General features: G+C 39.6%; 1 protein-coding gene across 2 annotated transcripts in view; it reads right to left on the bottom strand.

Annotated features, from left to right (window-relative positions):
- tll1 (tolloid-like 1) overlaps nt 1–18,252 on the bottom strand; it is a 74,784-nt gene that overhangs the window by 24,678 nt on the left and 31,854 nt on the right. For both annotated transcript variants that reach the window (XM_051946087.1, XM_051946088.1), the window contains 11 exons: nt 17,213–17,391; nt 16,627–16,732; nt 14,078–14,202; nt 12,431–12,546; nt 12,064–12,166; nt 8,933–9,049; nt 8,600–8,745; nt 3,808–4,003; nt 3,559–3,684; nt 1,639–1,799; nt 1,370–1,550 (listed from right to left, as the gene is read on the bottom strand). In XM_051946087.1, coding sequence (XP_051802047.1) covers nt 1,370–1,550; nt 1,639–1,799; nt 3,559–3,684; nt 3,808–4,003; nt 8,600–8,745; nt 8,933–9,049; nt 12,064–12,166; nt 12,431–12,546; nt 14,078–14,202; nt 16,627–16,732; nt 17,213–17,391 — 1,556 coding nt within the window. The remainder of the gene's footprint in view (nt 1–1,369; nt 1,551–1,638; nt 1,800–3,558; nt 3,685–3,807; nt 4,004–8,599; nt 8,746–8,932; nt 9,050–12,063; nt 12,167–12,430; nt 12,547–14,077; nt 14,203–16,626; nt 16,733–17,212; nt 17,392–18,252) is intronic.

Below are 18,252 nucleotides of genomic sequence, written 5' to 3'. Positions count from 1 at the left end.
TAAAATATTTAGTGCAAAGCAATCATACTGAAGAATTTTTTAAATACAAAAATGTTGGTTTTAATGTCATGACATAAAACCTGTGCAAAGTTGCATTTTAAATAAGTAAATTATGCACGGCATGAAACAACAAAGACTTCAAAATAAATTTTTGGAGGTTTTCAATCATAGCTTGCATGGGATGACTGGAATAATATCATTGTAACATTACATCATCTTGATTTGGTTCCACTGACACTAAAATTTCAAATTATTGCCCACTCTTGGTTAATACTGAGTAATATTTAGTAAGAAACTGGGCCACAGCATGTTTCCCTCAGGAGCAGAATGGATTAAACATCGATCCACGTTGTTAAAAAAGGATCCATCCATTCCCTCACGTCACGCGGTCGACCAGAGCCAATCAGAGATCCCGATTGTGAGGTCATGTTACCTCTGAGCCCTGATGAGGACACCAGCTTGCTGTTGTCGCGGCCATGAGGCGGAGAACGGCCGCGCTTTATGTCCTGGCATGACTCAAACACAAACATACGCTCTTGACACAGTGCCAGTCTGTCTGAGGGAGAGAGGGCAGAGCGAAGGGTGGGTACAAGTACGGATATTTCCCCAAATACCAAAACATGTGATCGACCTTAAATAACAACACAGAAGAGGAGGGCGTGAAACCAGACATCTACACATTCAGACAGTGTTGGAAGAGTGTCGGCGCATCCTTCAGCCACTTTTCTCTTCAGCTGCGCACCTGCATTGTTGCAGCTAGAACAAAACTTGGGAGTAAAATATTCAATATCCTGATTGATATCCTGTTCCAATGCAGAAAGTAATGTGATATCAGTGGAGGTGTAATGACTCTTAATGACTTTAACAAGCTTTTCCTATTTTTTTACTTCCCTAAACTAATCAAAGTGATAAGTTTTGGACAGAAATTAGGCCTACAACAGATAAACTTTAGCATTGATTTTGTTGGCTGATCTGCTAAAAACGCACAAAGACTCTACAGAGCAGACTGGCCGAGCTGTTTTGCATCTCATATTAATAGCGCTACTCTCAATATGCATCTCTGTATTCTAGCATGTTTTATAAAAAGCATGTGTCTAATCTGTCTGAGCACTGAAACCCCTGTCAGCTTCAAAAGTTAAAAAGTTCATCCAAGGTCAGGAGGTGTGTTCAGCTTGGGTTTTCTGGCGGTTTCAGTGGATTCCAGTGGGAACGAGCAACAAAAACCACAAACCACTTCTGCACCATAATCCACTTCTCCCCATGTCCATCTGTAGATGTTCCAAACACTCACAATTTGGTTTAAAATAAAGTCAAACACACCACTCTGCCCACATCTGAGAAAAACAAACACAGACACAGGCTGCCTTACCTGAGAAGAAGTGAGCCTTGAAGCCCTTCTTAGAGACGGTGTTGTCTGATTTGAACTCAATCCTCATGTTGTTGTATTGCGAAGTGATGACCTCGGGGACCTCGGTGCCACAGTATTTACCGTGAAGCTTAGAGTCGGAAGAGAGGCCGCTCCGCACCTCCACGTAGTCGTATTTACACACCTGAACACACAAATAAGGTTGTTGCAACACACTTTAACAAGGTAGTTGATATATTTTGATCAGATTAACATGTTAGATCAAAACTCACCTCGTTGCCCTCCAGCTCGAAGGCCTCAAACTGCATGGAGATGCGGTACTGAGTGGGAGCGACCACCTGCCACACACAGTTCTTGTTGGGGGGATATTCTTTGGGCCAGCCAGGAGTGCTAATGGTTCCGTTTAACTTGGACAGGAGACCGCCGCATGCCGCTGCAAATGCACAAATGCAAACAATGTAAACACATGGTAGATATATCCATCCATCCATTCATTATCTATAGACTGCTAAATCCTCATTAGGAGTCACGGAGGAGCTGGAGTCTATCCCAGCTGACTTAGGGTGAATGGAGGAGACACTCTGGACAGGACGACAGTCTATCACAGGGCTACATATAGAGACAAATAATCACACTCACATTCACACCTATGGACAATTTAGAGTCACCAATGAAGCTGAGCAGGTTTATGGACTGTGGGACGAAGCCGTCCTACCTAGTAAGAACATACAAACTCCACACAGACAGATGCCAGGCCAGCATGCAAACCAGAGATCAAAACATCATGCGACCCATACAGAAAAAATATGACCTCTTTTCACCTCTTCTGTCTTTATTTTGAAAACTGAAGGTGCTGAGATTATGTGGAAGAAGTTTTCAATGCTACTTTTGGGCTACACACACTAAAACTTATTTTCACTTATTTTTAACAGCAATGAAAACTGGGAAAAGAAAGCTTATAATATAGTTGAGAGGCTCCAATAGCTGAATGGCTAAAGCACAGATTGCCAGTTTATCACAGGGCTACATATACAGACAATCAAGCACACTTACATTCACGCCTACAGACAATTTAGAATCATCAGTTAACCTCAACATGTTTTTGGACTGTGGGAGGAAGCCGGAGAACCCAGTGAAAACCCACACGTGCACAGGGAGAACATGAAAACTCCACACAGACAGATCCAAAACAGGGACGCAAGTTGGAGGTCTTCTATCTGGAGCAACGGTGCCAACAACCGAGTCACCGTGCAGCCCAGAAATACCGATTCTGTCTTTATTTTGAAAGAACTGAAAGCAGTGAGATTATGTAGGAGAAGCCTTCAGTGGTAATTTTGGGCTAACAAACATTAAAACTTATCTTAAATTTAACAGAAATGTTAACTGTGAAAAGAAAGAATAGGATATAGTTGAGAGGCCTCGATAGCTGAATGGATAAAGCTGCACTGTGGATGCTTAATGATCGACAGGCCGATTTTTCTGATGTTGGGAAGATGAGCGTGGAAAGCCTCAATCCCAGCAGGAACATTCTTCCAAGGGCCACTAAATTCAACTAAAAGGAAACTGTGTGTGCAGAAAACCAGACCTAAAATGATTGATAACCTAAAGGGCAAGTGGACAACGTTACATAATGCACATAACTCACAAAATACCTGTCCTTTTATGTCCCTCTCATGATCACAGGGCTCATTGTCAGACAGTTATCGATAGAAAACAAACTCACAACAGTGGTACTGAGATCTGTATTTATTACCGTACGTGACATTGTGCAGCCTCACATCCTCATGCGACGACTCCTTGCATACACAGATTTATTTTTGTTTGGGAAATCCACTTTTCATGTAATTCCCCCCCACACATTAAATCACTAGGGATTTCACAATACAGTAACTACTGCTGTTGTGAAGAAACGCCAGCATAGCTTTTCTCTCCCTCTCTCTCTGCCTCAGAAGTGGTTTGTTCATTTCTTGCGGTATGTGGGTCATAATGGGGAGTTAATCTATTTTGTGGGATTAAAGGACCTTCACGGCATGTGTGGCATTGGAACATGAAGGCATGTGGAAAGATGTTTTTTCCTGTTGATGGAGGCCGCTCGGATGTTTTCTTTTCTGTTGTGTTTTTGATAAGTTCGACTCACATCCTACAGAAACACAAAGCAGCATACGCAAACACACATGTACACCCAGAGTTACCTTCACAGCTCTTCTTGTCAGGGGCCAGTTCATAACCAGGGTCACAGGCACACTTGAAGCTGCCGAGAGTGTTTACGCACCTCTGTTCACATCCACCATTGTCTGGCTTGGCACACTCATCTTCCTCTGAAAAACACACACACATCAGAGCACATAACAAACAAAAAGCCACATGAAGAAACACAATCAACCAACACACACACAGACACACACACACACACACACAAAGAGCTTCTCTCTATCACACACCTTTGAAAAAGTTAGCAGCAAAGCCGGCCTTGTTCACCGTTCCGTCCGAGACAAACTTCATCCACAGTGTGTGCGACGTAGAGCGCACCTCCTCGGGTTTGTCGTAGCCACAGAATCGACCAATCAGAGGGCTTGTTTCGAGCGGCCCGTCCCGGACCTCCAGGTAGTCGTAGGCGCAGCTGTCATGCCTCTCAATCTACACCGACATCCATGTTGGTTTACACAAACACACAGTGACACACACAAAACTGCAGTTTATATCAACACAGTAACATATTTTCTGTCACATGTGGCACTGGGTGTCTTTTTGTATCAGACACTTAAAGACTGACACCGTTAAAAAAAAATTGTAAAAAAAAAATTGAAAAAAGTATAATTTTGGCAGCTGAGTCACCAAAAATTTGAGTAAAATAACAGAAAATAGCTTTATTTTTACACAAAGTTGTGCTCATTTTATGGCTTTTTAATGTTTAATGAAGGATAGTTACATGTAAAAAACCCCACAATTAAATCACCTTCAAAAAACTATGAAATTACCTTCAAAACATCCGAACAACATACATAATGTAATACAATATAATATAAAATACCATAACATAACATTGTATTGTATTATATTGCATTATATTATATTAAGAAAAAATTCATTACAAAGTGTTGATGTGAAAACTTCCATAATTATTATAACACGTCTCTCATTTAACAAATAAATCTACGTAAATTTATGAACCCATATTTCTTTTACTGTTAATTATCTTTGATTTGTATTTAATTTTAGAAATATATTTACAGGAACAAACTTGAATTTTACAGTGTCATGTAATAAACAATATTTGTGAAAATCACAAATATATTATTCTGTTTTTAATGTCAAAAATTTACCATTTTCTGTTTAATAAACATTTTTATGGTTTCTTTCTTTTAAAAAATATATTTTTATAGTTATTCAGAGTGACAGGGTTTTTAGTTTTAAGGACATATATACAGACATATATGTTCATGTCAGACGTAAACTAACCGTGACGTCACCCGTTGGTTTCAACGCCGAGAAAATGAAGCCCGGATTTTGCTACTTCCTGGTCGCCGTTTTGGATTTTTTGGAGCCAGTGACGTAAAAAGCATCATCAAACAGACTGGACCGGAGAGCAACTAGGGGCAGGATTGGCTGAGGACTCTCTTATCCCGCCCACGTTTTACCGCAGAGGCTTCTGTTGCTGTCTATCAAGTATAGCCACGCCCCCTGGCTCCGCCAACTTTAACGATTTATTTAAAATTCAGTATTGATTTATTTTAAGATCGGCCACCTGATCTCTCATTTTGACCATGAAAACTAATGGGAAAAAAATCCTGAGCTGTAGAAAATCAGTCTATCAAATTTTATTTTTTCCAAAAATGAATTGGGGTCTATGGAGAAAAAGCTTTTTGGAGCCAACCCTAGCGGACGGCGTGATATTGCAAGTTTTTGACACTTCCGGGTGGGCTTCAATTTTGGAGCCAGATGCTACGTCCACTATATATACAGTCTATGGTTCATGTATGTAAAATAGATTTCTTATTTGTGTAATTTTGTCAGTAATTTGTCTTGGGTTGCTATGACAATTTAAACCACATTGCTTAGTTTAAAGATGCAGTTATGATGCTGTTAGAAAAGAAAGCAGAAAACATGGAAAACAGGATGCAAATAACAGCAGAGTTTTGCGAATTTACTGCAAAACAGCACACGTTTTTATCTCATTTTTAATATTAATGCGCAATGAGGTGATCTGATTAGTATTATTATATTATGTACAGAAAAACAGTATTCTATGGTTAGCATATAGTTAAAATCAGGCGTAAACTAACCGTGACGTCACCCGTTGGTTTCAACGCAGAGAAAATGAAGCCCGGATTTTGCTACTTCCTGGTCGCCATTTTGGATTTTTTTGGAGCCAGTGACGTAAAAAGCGTCATCAAACAGGCTGGATCGGAGAGCAACTCGGGGCAGGACCAGTCAATGGGACTGTCAATCAAGTATAGCCACGCCCCCTGGCTCCGCCACCTTTAACGATTTATTTAAAATTCAGTATTGATTTATTTTAAGATCGGCCACCTGATCTCTCATTTTGACCATGAAAACTAACGGGAAAAAATCCTGAGCTGTAGAACGTCAGTCTATTAAATTTTATTTTTTCCAAAAATGAATTGGGGTCTATGGAGCAAAAGCTTTTTGGAGCCAACCCTGGCGGACGGTGTGATATTGCAAGTTTTTGACACTTCCAGGTGGGTCTCAATTTTGGAGCCAGATGCTACGCCCACTTTATATACAGTCTATGGTTAAAATACAGTAATAAGTTTGGATTCTTATCTAATTTCACAAAACTGTGTCCTTGGCGTCTGATAGATTAGCTGCTCGTTACTGCTGTTGATGGATTCCATCTCACCAGTGTTACCAGGCTCCCACATCTGAGCAATAAAGTGATGAGGAGGATTTTGTGGTCACAAAAAGATTGCCAAAACAAGAAAATTAATAACAAGGGAATAAAACTCCCCCGTCCTTCATCGTCAGCGGATGTGCAGCTGCAGACAGAACAGTCGGTATTTTGTGTTGGTTTGTTTGTGACGCAGCTTTAATTCTGCAAACATCAAACATGAAAGCATTTAAGAGTAGAGAGCAGTCAACCCATGACTCAATAATGCTCTGTATCATAATGAGGCGTCATGAAGCTCATTTATTTCCCGCCCCCGATATCATTTTAGATCATCTCCAACAGCACGCATGCATTGCTTCACGTCATGCTGTTTCTGGAAAGCCCTAATAGGCAGGTCTTGCCAGTTGGCAGCCACCTTGGTAATGTCACGGAGCAGTTATTTTGGGCCAACCAGGCAAAGCCCCTTTTTAAATGAATGTAGAGAGAGACATAACTGCAGTTTCTACGGTTGCTGAGGTTTAAAACTGCGTGTGTAGAATCACCAGTGAATCTGATTACAAAATAAATAAATAAATGAATAAAAACAGTGGAAAAGTTTGGTGACTTTTCACCAGAATTAAATTTTTAAAAGTCTCTGCAGGTTGTAGTTTTGAGTTTGTGCTGTGCAAGAATTTCATGTTTCCTCACAGAATAGAAAAGAATAGAACAGAATAGAACAGAGAATAGAATAGTATAGAATAGAATAGAACAAAACAGAGCACAATAGACCCTTTAATGACCCACGTCACGAATGACGTCACAGCTTTAGCTGGAGGCAAAAGAGGAAGCCCGCGGCCGTGACCGAAAGGCGAAAGACTGAGGGACTAGGCTCTATCAACTTTTCTAAGATGTCGTCCTGCTGTGTTTTTGAATGCCAGAATAGGAGGAATGACATTGGCGAACGCAAATTAAAGTTTTATAGGATTCCACCGAACACTCGTGCTCAGAGGGAACGCAGACAGTTGTGGTTAAATGCACTGAGGCGAAAAGACTGGACAGAGACGATCAGCTGCAGTCAATTCCAGCAATTTTCAGTACAAAAAAATCGCTAATATTCTATTTGTAAATAAAAAAAAATATTCAATTCAATTCAGTTCAGCTTTATTCCAGACACTGGGTCCAAATACACACACCATAAGAACAAGGACACAACAAGACACAGAAAAAAATACAATCAAAAACAATAACCCGTTAAATATGACGAGAAATACAGTGAATATTGGACGCGCATCGCGAGGTGCATTTCCTTGAAAACGACCGATTCGTGGATTATATACCGACTTCAAGACATGTTTTGGACAAAATAGTTTACTGGCTTGTGTCGTCTGGATGTCCAAGGTTGGATTATGGCCGTTTTTTGTGGAATATTTTCATCTGTGTGTAATAATGAACCCGGAAATGTGAGTCACGCTGTGTACGTTAAAGCCGCGTACAGAGAAAGGATGGATGGATATTCGTTGTTTGTCGGACAAATGTGTTTATATTACCCGCTGTGGTAATCACACCTGAAAGTGGTTTATACCGGCGGATTCATGAGAATCTAAGCTTTCCATCGACGTATAGTGTTTATATAATCGCGTTTACAGCCTTCGGACATTCTTTAAATTCCTATGCAAATTAGTAAGTGTACCGCCGGCGGTACACTGAAGTTTAACGGGTTAAAAATGTTCGAGTTTGCAGCGCAAACTCCCAGCGCAAACTATATACTCCCAGTCCCGCTTGACTTCTCGCTCCGCTTTTGCCTCCAGCATAAGCCCCGCCCACAAAAAACGTCACAATGTTTGTAAACAAATAAAGGGTCTATAGAATAGAATAGAAAAGAAAACAATAGAATAGAAAATAACAGAACAGAAAAGAACAAAGAATAGAAAATACACAGAATAGAACAGAACAGAACACAGTAGAATAGAATAAAACTGAACAGAACAGAATCGAAAATTAAATAGAATAGAACAGAATAATATAGAACAGAAAAGAATAGAACAGAGAATAGATAAGAAAATTACATAGAATAGAGCAGAGCAGTATAGAACAGAACCAAGAATAGAATAGAATAGAATAGAATAGAATAGAATAGAACAGCTCCACGGGACAGCTAACCTTTGAATCTACATGTGTGAGGTCAGATTGAATCGTTTAGCAAACTGACATTTTTATGGCGTTAAAACTACGAACCTAATCCCCGACTGCCTGCAGCGTGTCTCTGTGTGATTATACGCACAAAAACGACACACAAACACACACATGCACCACCACCGTTATTAACTTCCTAGCAGCTATACGAGCGTGAAATTTGACCCAGACATTCCTAAGCACAAAGAGGGAGGCGGGAGGGAATGAGTCACCTCGAAGGCCTGGAAGCTGAGCCCGACGTTGTAGCCCTCGGACACGGTGATCCTCCACACACACTCTTTGGAGGGCCTGTAGTCGTCAGGGTAGTTGGGAGACTGAATCTGGCCCGAGTCCTTGGTGATTTCCCCTCCACAGATCGCTGCGCAAGAGAGAAACATGATGAAGTAGCATCAGCCACACTGACCAAACACACCTGAAACACATTCTTTGTGCAGTATGAATAACAAATGGCCCACAAAAAAGCTCTCACGGTAAATTTCCAATCTTTTAGTTCACTCATGTATATGCTTTTATTTCTTCGTTAGACTGAATGATTGCTGGATTACCTTCATAAACTGCAGCAAAGCCTTTTCCAACCCAGTTGCTGCTGCTGCGAAACTCAATCCACATTCTGCTGTCGGTTGAAATCAAGACTTCGGGAACTTTATCTCCACAAAACCTGCCTGTGAAATACACACACAAAAAACAAAACCTTGAACGCAACTGCCATAGTTGTACATACGTAAATCACCGACTTACATCTGTATTTATCCATATGTAAACTCACTATGTCATGTATGTACATATCAATAGGTAGATTTGTCATGCATTATTAATATATTTTAATTTTTTAAACATTAGTGTACTTGTTGTAATTCTTGTCCTGCATCTTTCTTCCTTGTCTGTATTCAGCTGTAATGTGTAAATTTCCACAGTGATGGAACAATAAAGTTTAACTTATCCTATAGTATCTTATATTATCGTGTCTTCTGTTATCTTGTCTTATCGTATCTCACCTTATTTCATCTTATCCCATCTCATCTCTTAGTCTTTTCTCATCTTATTTCATCTCATCTCATTTAATCTAATCTTATCTCATCTCACTTTATCTTATCTCATTTAATCTAATCTCATCTTATCTTATCTCATCTTATCTCTCATCTCATTTAATCTAATCTTCTCATTTCATCTTATCGTACATGTTCTCATTATCTTATTTCATCTCATCTTATATAATCTTATCTCATGTCATCTTATCTCATTAAATCTCATTTTATCTCATCTCACCTTATCCCATTTCATCTCATCATCTTTTCTCATCTCATCTTATCTTGTCTTATATCATCTTATCTCATCTCATTTTATCTCATTTAATCTCATGTTGTCTCATCTCACCTTATCCCATTTCCTCTCATCATCTTTTCTCATCTCATCTTATCTGATCGTATCTTGCCTTTCTCATGTTATCTTATCTCATTGCATCTGATCTCATTTAATCTCATGTTATCTCATTTCATCTCCTCTTAATGTTCAGTTACAGCTGGAAAAATACAGTTTTTGAAATAGTTGATAGTAACATGATAATCTTGTTTAAAATTCATGTTTAGTCCGACAACGGCCACGAGTCAAAAACATTCATTTCACTGTGATGAGTGCAGTTAGTAAAAAACTTGATCTTGGTTGAGGTTTTGCTGCAATGCAAAGGAAAGTCATCTGGCACCACTTTGACACTGAAAAACCTCACACTGTATGTAGAGTAGCGTGTAGTATGTGTTACAATGCTACTGCTTACACAGTAAATTATACCGCTGCTGAAATAGCTTTCAGGAGTTGTAAAATCCTGCCTCAAAGGAGTACAAACAGCTGCGCAGCATCTTGGCGTCTCATCAGCCTTCACCTGCATTTCCTGGCTTGGATTTCATCTTCTCGTGGATATTTCCAGCGTCAGCATTTGTGTATTTTCCACACATACAAAGTATTTGTCAGTCTTGATGAACAGTCACCACAGTCCCAAACATTCAAGGTAAATCTTTCAAGAAGAATTGGAGCTTAATTATCACTTTTAAATAACATATTAACATAAAATAATAATAATAAACTTGCAGGGCTGTAGTTCCCAGGTTGGTTTGTTGGTGAGTTGATAGGCCCTCATCAGACCAAAATCTAATTTTACTGGACAATCGCTGGGGTCTAATTCATTATTTTTGGCAGCAGGACAAACAGACAACATGTAAATTATTTTCACAACTGTGAACTTCACCAACCTAATGGAGATTATGTGGCATAACTTAATTAAAACATGTAAGTGCAGAAAAACACACAGTGAGATACACAAAACCGCTGTGAATATCATCATCCAGTAAATGTCTCAATGCAGTAACATGTTTAGTGTTATGTGTCGCGCTAAGTTTCTTTCTGCATCACACAGCTAAAGTGTGTCACTCTTTTATATTTCTTCACTACACTGTAAATTTTTTTAATATATATATATTTTTTGTCAGCTGAGATACCAAAGAATTCAGTAACTATCAAAAAATAACCTCATTTTTACAAGAAATCATGTTCATTTTATGACTTTTTAATGTTTAATGAAGGATATTTACATGTATGAAAACAATTAAATCCCCTTCAAAGTAATAGTGACAATATATTTAATTAGAAAACAAATTCATCCAAAAGTTTTGCTGTGAAGGCTTCCATAATTATAACAAGATATCTCTCCTTTTGACAAACAAATGTATGTAAAATTATGAATCAATGCTCTTTTTTTCCCCTGCTGACTGTGATTAATTGCATTTAATTCAAAAAAATATTTATAGGAACAAGCTTGAATTTTACAGTGCTATGTAATAAATAATATTTGCTAAAATTGGAAATGTACTTTTTAGTCCTATTACGTCAAAAAATGTCCACTTTCCTAAAAAAATAAAATAATTGTATGGTTATTCAGAGGTATAGGGTTTTTACTTTTATTTTACAGTAAATTCACAGCCCATTTGTGTATAGTTTCATTCATGTCAAATGAATTTCTTCCGTAATTTTGTCAATAATTTGTTTGGTTTTAAGGATGCAGTGGTGGCGTTGTTTGAAAAGAAAACAGAAAACAACTTAATTAACACTTAGACGACTTTAACTGAACGTTTGCTCAGAGTCGGTTTCAAACTAATTGACACCTTGTCGACAAACTCGTCGACGTGGCTGCATTTTGTTCAAGCGGACGACCCAAAACGTCGAGTGTAAGTTTTGCAAACAGCAGATTGTAAATCCCAGCTCAGCAACCAACGTGGAAGATTTTCTCAAAACCTGAGGCTAACTTGTCTGCATTGCATTCCTTAATAGTTTTTGCGCTAGGATAGAGGTTGATATAGATCTATATTCAGAATTTCAGATTTAGTCTAATAACAATAGCAGGTGCACTTATGGCTGGTTAAGTTAATTTAAAAACAATAAACTTGATTGGCTGAAGAGTGCCGGTAAGTACGTATGTTTCCTACAGCTTGTGCATCCAAATTTGCTGGAAGAAGAAGTGTCTCCAATGGATTAGGAGGAATTTCCTACTTCTCCAACCTAAACATTAGAAAATCCAGAGGAATATTTGAATAGTGTGGTGTCACTAAAGCTATAAACAAGGGCTAGCAAAGGTGAGCAGTGAAAATGGTCATTGTTTCACTCCTATATGACTACGTCTTGTTCTTACCAAGCAGCGGGGCTTTCCTCCAGTATCCATCCCGAACCTCAATGTAGTCATACCAGCACAGGCTGCTTTTATACAGATCCATGGTGGTGAAGTTCAGAACAATCTGGTGGAGCAAAAAAGTGAAAAAAACATAAATAATGTGTTTAATGCAGATCTGTGCACTTCAGAGACAAGATAAGAGGAGACACAGCAGAGGAAGGAGAGGGTTCTACCTGTGCTGTTAAGACTGAATCAATACACAGTCGTGCTGCCAGCGCTGTCTTGTTTATATTGGCTGTGCTTGCACATTCACTGCACTGTAGGGTGTGTGTGTGTGTGTGTGTGTGTGTGTGTGTGTGTGTGTGTGTGTGTGTGTGTGTGTGTGTACCTTTTCTCCAGGTGTAACAGATATCCTCCAGACACAGTGTGTGTATGAAGGGTATCCATTGGGGTATCCAGGAGATGAGAAGTTGCCCGTTGAGTCTTGGAGTGTCTCTCCACATGCTGCAACACACACACACACACACACACACACACACACACACACACACACACACACACACACACACACACACACACACACACACACACACACACACACACACACACACACACACACACACACACACACACACACACACACAGATGGAGTTACATTTTTGTGGCAAGTCCTGCTGTTGTGTTTAATCCTTTCAGCTGTGTACCAATGACTTGATCGGCACACTGCTGAAGAACACATGGCTCTCGTGGCTATTATTGTTCTCAGTCTGCACGAAATTCATTTTTAAGCTGCCAATTTACTAAAATAAATGTATTACGGACTACTCTGTCAAAACAACAGGCTCACACGCGGGCTGTTTTCCTGCCAAAGTTTGCATCCATAATCTCTGATCCGTCCATATGGAAACTGTTAAGACATTTATTCCTAATTCAGAAACCAGTAAAGGAATCAAAATTACCCTCCCAAACAAACTCATGTCTCGTGTTGCTTTTGGCTTCTCTCAGTTTTGCATGTAGGTGGTTTGTGCGTTCGTGTTCCTGTGTGTATCGCTACGCACGTGAGGTCCGACCGCAGTCCTGAAGCTCCGTCACCATTTAGCAGAATTTCAAAACTCCCCACTAGTACAGTCATTTACAGTAAGAGAGTTTTAATGAGTCACAGCGAAGGCATCAGAAGCCGCAGCTGAATGAGCATTCCTTCATTTGCTCTCTTTACCCTCCATTCTGGGTTTAACGCCGTCGCTCCCTCTCGAAAGGAGGTTAGCCAAATGTGCCCCTCCTATCCCATCATGCATGCTGTTTTCCCCCACAATGCCCTGGGGCTCTGTTCATCTGTCAGTGAATATGGTATCACTCAAATATGACCTTATAAGGTTGAAGTTGTATCTATTTCCAGCTGGGACACACTAACACAGTCTTGCTCTCGCTCCAGCATCATACAGATTTAGTAGAATAACTGGCACATATATCGTGATAGATGTCTATATCAATGTGAACAAAAGACGTATTTTCTATTATAGCAGAACAAAATTGGACGAGAAGTAAAAATACACGCACAAAAACTACGTATGACTGAATATTCACTCGACCACAATATTGACACATTATTTAATCTGTTTGTTTCACATTCAGAACATCATGTGATCACTATGACCTACAGCGTGAATTCGTCTCGGGAATTGAACTCTGTGCCAAAAAGCAACGGCAGCATCAGCGATCATCAACCTTTGCGACATCGCGGCGCAGCTCAGCGTGAGCAGACCCAGATCACGTCAGAGCGACTCGCCAGGGAACACTCAAACAAAACAGGCGTGCGCAAGAACCGACTGGACGAGTGTGTGTGACGTGTGAGAGGCCCGAAAACAAAGAGGGAAGAATCACATGGAAAAACAAATTACTCAACTTCACCTCTGTGCCTCGGAGAGTAAAGGGGCGTGCAAGATTTGAAGCCAAAGATACAGGCAGATAAACAGAGGTCATCTTTTGTTTCACACACACACCAACACGCACACTTTCGTAGAAAATATGTCAGTACCTGGACATCTATACAGCTTCCTTGCCTGTGCAATGTCTCCTTTACTGAGCCTGGTCCGCTGGCCGATAGCAGGCCGGACCCCGTTTTCATCTCTGGATGGAAGGATGGTGTCGAGGAACATCCCACTGCAGGGAGAAAGGCAGAAAACAGTGTATTCTTAGTTGCTGTGTTTGAATTGTATTTTAGGAAACAGCCACTCTGGGTAAATACTTTTCACCCCATGAGTTTAGTGTACCTCATGAGTGGAGTTGACTGGCGTGTAACTGAAGATATGGCACAGATTAGAAAGCATCATCACACGGAAAGCACGTGAAACAAAGCCGTAACTGTTCTCGCTGTCAAATCCAAACTGGTTGATTTTAAGTGGTGGAGATCAGTTTTACTGTATCATGTAATCACTTCATGTTTCTGCCAGAGCGAATGTGCTGGAAAAGCTGGAGAAACCGACATGAGCGCGAGTCAAAAAGATACATTTGGTTGGTCACAAATGGTTAAAATGATTAATTGACCCATTTTAAAAGTTTTAAAATGTGGAAAATATATATATATATATATATATTTTCACAGTGAAAACCTCCACATTTTCAAAATTGTTTTAGGAAATTTTTGAACATTTTTTGGTGGAAAAAAACAAATTAAAAAATGTTTAAGAAAATGCAGAAAAAATAACCAAAATCCAGTGAATTTCGCTGTCAAATTTGGGGATTTTTTATTTAAAAAAATAAAACTTTTGAGAGAATTTTTTCAGGAATTTTCTTCCTGAAGATTTAGCAAATTTTTATACATTTGGGGAATTTCTGGACTTTTTTCAGACAAGGCAACAATATTTTTTGGTAAGGACAACACAATGGTTAAATGATGAAACAGAAAAAAAAAGATGAATTAGAAAAAAATGCTGTTCTCTAATATTTGCCTTAGTGGGAGCAACTAAATATTTTACAGTTTCTTCATGAACCTCAGTACCCTTACACTGCAGTGTTTACAGATATTTATTACATATTTTAACCTGTGTTTGGATGTGGTGTGACAGATGACCGTTGAGAGAGTTGTTTTCAAATTGTGTTGTATTGACCTCAATGCAATGACATTAAGGACAATTTCATTCAATTATTATGAAAACATAAAGAAGCACTGATCAATTTCAAAATGAATTTTTACTCGTGGGAACTTGTCTCATGTTATCAGGCAGCAACATAATTTTATTCTAAGGTTAAGAATTGCATAAAATCTTTTGTTAAATTGTTACAATAAGATACAATGCTTGAAGCATCTTTTTTTGGTATTTTATTTGAGAATTTCAGCTCAATTCATTGTTATTTATAAAGTGCCAATTACAATTCAGATTGTCTCAAGACACTTTACAGAACCCACATGCCTGAACCCATTTTTTTAATGGAGAAATGTCCATTTAAAAAAGAAACCCCTCAAATTTTGCATTTTGTTTTTACATAAGCATAGATACAAAAAACAATCATAAAAATCTAATTATAAAATAAAAACTAAAATACGAGATGTGGGATTTTGGCATCTTTGATTCATGAGGATATTGACACAATTACAGTAGATCTAGAAGGTTTGATAATAAAATTTCACTCAAAGTGTGCCTAAATGGATTTACAAAGCACAAATATGTGTTTGCTGTTTGATTATTATGAAAGCATACTTAAGCATTGATTACAAGTGGAAGATAAGAAATATGTAAGTAGTAATATTTTGGTCAGAATAGTTTGAAGGATCACAAGTCTTTAGTTTTCTGCCTTGAGGATGTGCCAACAGACACATTTTTAGTCTGCTTGCAGTCGCCTTGGAGGTCTGTCCTGACACAGTAGATCACCATCTACACATTCTATACATACACTACTTCTCTTTTCTCATCACCACACAGACTCACAATGTATGTTGTGTGGGCCCTTGCATACTTGTAGATGCAGAAATTGGCCTTAGTGAGACAGTAGCTCAACATATGTGTCCTTTCCTGTTATATTACGATAATAAATACCAATAGGTGTGCATATATGTGTTGTTTGCACACCTTCAAATTGCAATTATACAATTTGTCAAGTCTAAATATGATTTACTAAGCCTTGTGTGGCCATGGGACACCAAAACCAACTCACTCTATACAATAGAACCGACGCTGTTTTGCATTATTGCTTGCTGTGTTGCTTTGTAAGATTCGGGTTAAGGGTTGTTTATGCAGCAATTATCTACAAAACTGAACACAAATGATGCTAAAATTGCCAAAGAAAGGCAGAATGACCCTCTCCTGCATATTTCATTTTTAACACGTTGCACTGAGCCGTCACTTGGGCGATGAAATGAGTAATGACAGTCGGTCACGGTTGGCTCTAGGCGTCAGTTCCACCCAAAAACAGTAAACCAAAAACCACCCCAAAACACAGAGAAACGCTTAAAAAACCATCAGGGTCACTGTTTCGCAGAATTATAGAGCAGAGTGTAACAGTGGAAAAAAAAAGAATTCTGACTTGGCAGATCGTGATCCTGTAAATTCAAAACATGTCAACAGACAAGACGTCGCCACCGGTTACCGTGAGAAGGTGTTCCTGGCGTAGTGCATGATGCTATCAAAATCATATGGCTCCCCGAGAGAGTTCACCTCCCCTGGCTCCATCTTGAGGAAGTTATACTCCTGGCCTGGGAACCACACACACACAGACACACACATATTTGCAGACATTAGAGGGTTCAGTTGAATCACACGTGCTCTCAGAAGTCTACACACAAATACTGTATATTATTCACAGATGTAGCATGCTCAAGCATCTTTTAAACAGTTAAGACAGAATAGAGGAGCCTTTTAAAGAGCCTTAGTTGTTGAAAGCTCTGATGTGCTTCTAAATAAAACCACGGGTCAGGTCTGATGCGCTGCTATGTGATTTGGTTCAACACCTGTCAGACTGCATCGTGTTGCAGAGAAGTGTGCTAGAGGAGAAGTGACAGACGGTCCAGGTGACTTCACAGTTATTAAATGGCTCATTCACACTTCCCCAGAGCCAGAGATGAGTGTGAATTTGGAAAGGTGCACACACATTGTCTGAGGACATTGTCTCCGCTTAGAAATGGCCTGAATGAATCTAACACAGACCCAGATGTCTCCTGGGTAATGAGTCTCACCTGGTTGGATGTTATCTCGGATGATGGTCACGTGATCGTCGCGGTCGGGCCGCGTGTGCTCGTGCCAGAAGCCGATGACGTGGCCGAGTTCGTGCACCACGATGCCAAACTTGTCACAGTTCTTTCCTATGGAGATGGCTTGAGGCCCGTTGCCGCGACGACCCACATAGGAACAGCACCTAGTAAGGATTAGCAGGAAGTTGATAGTGGGGAGATGGAGATGATATTTACTACACGTTTGGCAGTGGAAAAGAGCATCAGAAGTGCTGTATTTAATTAACAATGAACACACAAATACACACACACACACACAAACATCTTTTCAGGATTTCCTGCTCCGTACTACATCCACCAGAGGAAAAGCACCAGGATTTATTTACATACAACGCTCTGATAACGCTGCAGTTTCATAACCCAATGTGAATAAGCTGTGAGAATTCACATATTGCTGCTCACGGCGCACACACACACACACACATTCTCCTTTTCTGGTTGGCAGAGACATCCGTGCCAGGCTAACAAATCTGATTAAAGTTATCCAGCGAGCTGATTGCACGCTAAGGATCAGGAGTCACTGGAGTAGATAGAGTCTTTTCATGGAGCTTTTGCTTTGCCAGCATCGGTAACTTCAAACACACACACACACACACACACACACACACACACACACACACTATGTCTTTCTATCATTGTGGGGACTTACCATTGACTCCCATTCATATCTAACCCCTAACCCTAACCCTAACCTTAACCCAGACCAAAACAATATCTAACCGTAAAGAAACGTTTTTGCACTTCTACTTTTTTCAGTAACAACAATATGGCCAAGAAAACACTGTTTAAACTTGTGGGGACCGAAATGAGGTCCCCACAAGTGACATTGTTTTCGGTTTTCCTACAATTGTGGGGACATTTGGTCCCCACAAGTATAGCCAGCACCTGACCACACACACACACACACAAATACACACACACACAAGCAAGTACAACAAACGCCCTGTGGTTATGTTTTATTTGTGCATTTATTTATTTTCTTGCTC

This window comes from Acanthochromis polyacanthus, chromosome 3 (genome assembly GCF_021347895.1).
Source record: "Acanthochromis polyacanthus isolate Apoly-LR-REF ecotype Palm Island chromosome 3, KAUST_Apoly_ChrSc, whole genome shotgun sequence".
Classification (NCBI taxonomy): Eukaryota; Metazoa; Chordata; class Actinopteri; family Pomacentridae; genus Acanthochromis; species Acanthochromis polyacanthus.
This window is presented reverse-complemented; position numbering and strand designations above follow the sequence as displayed.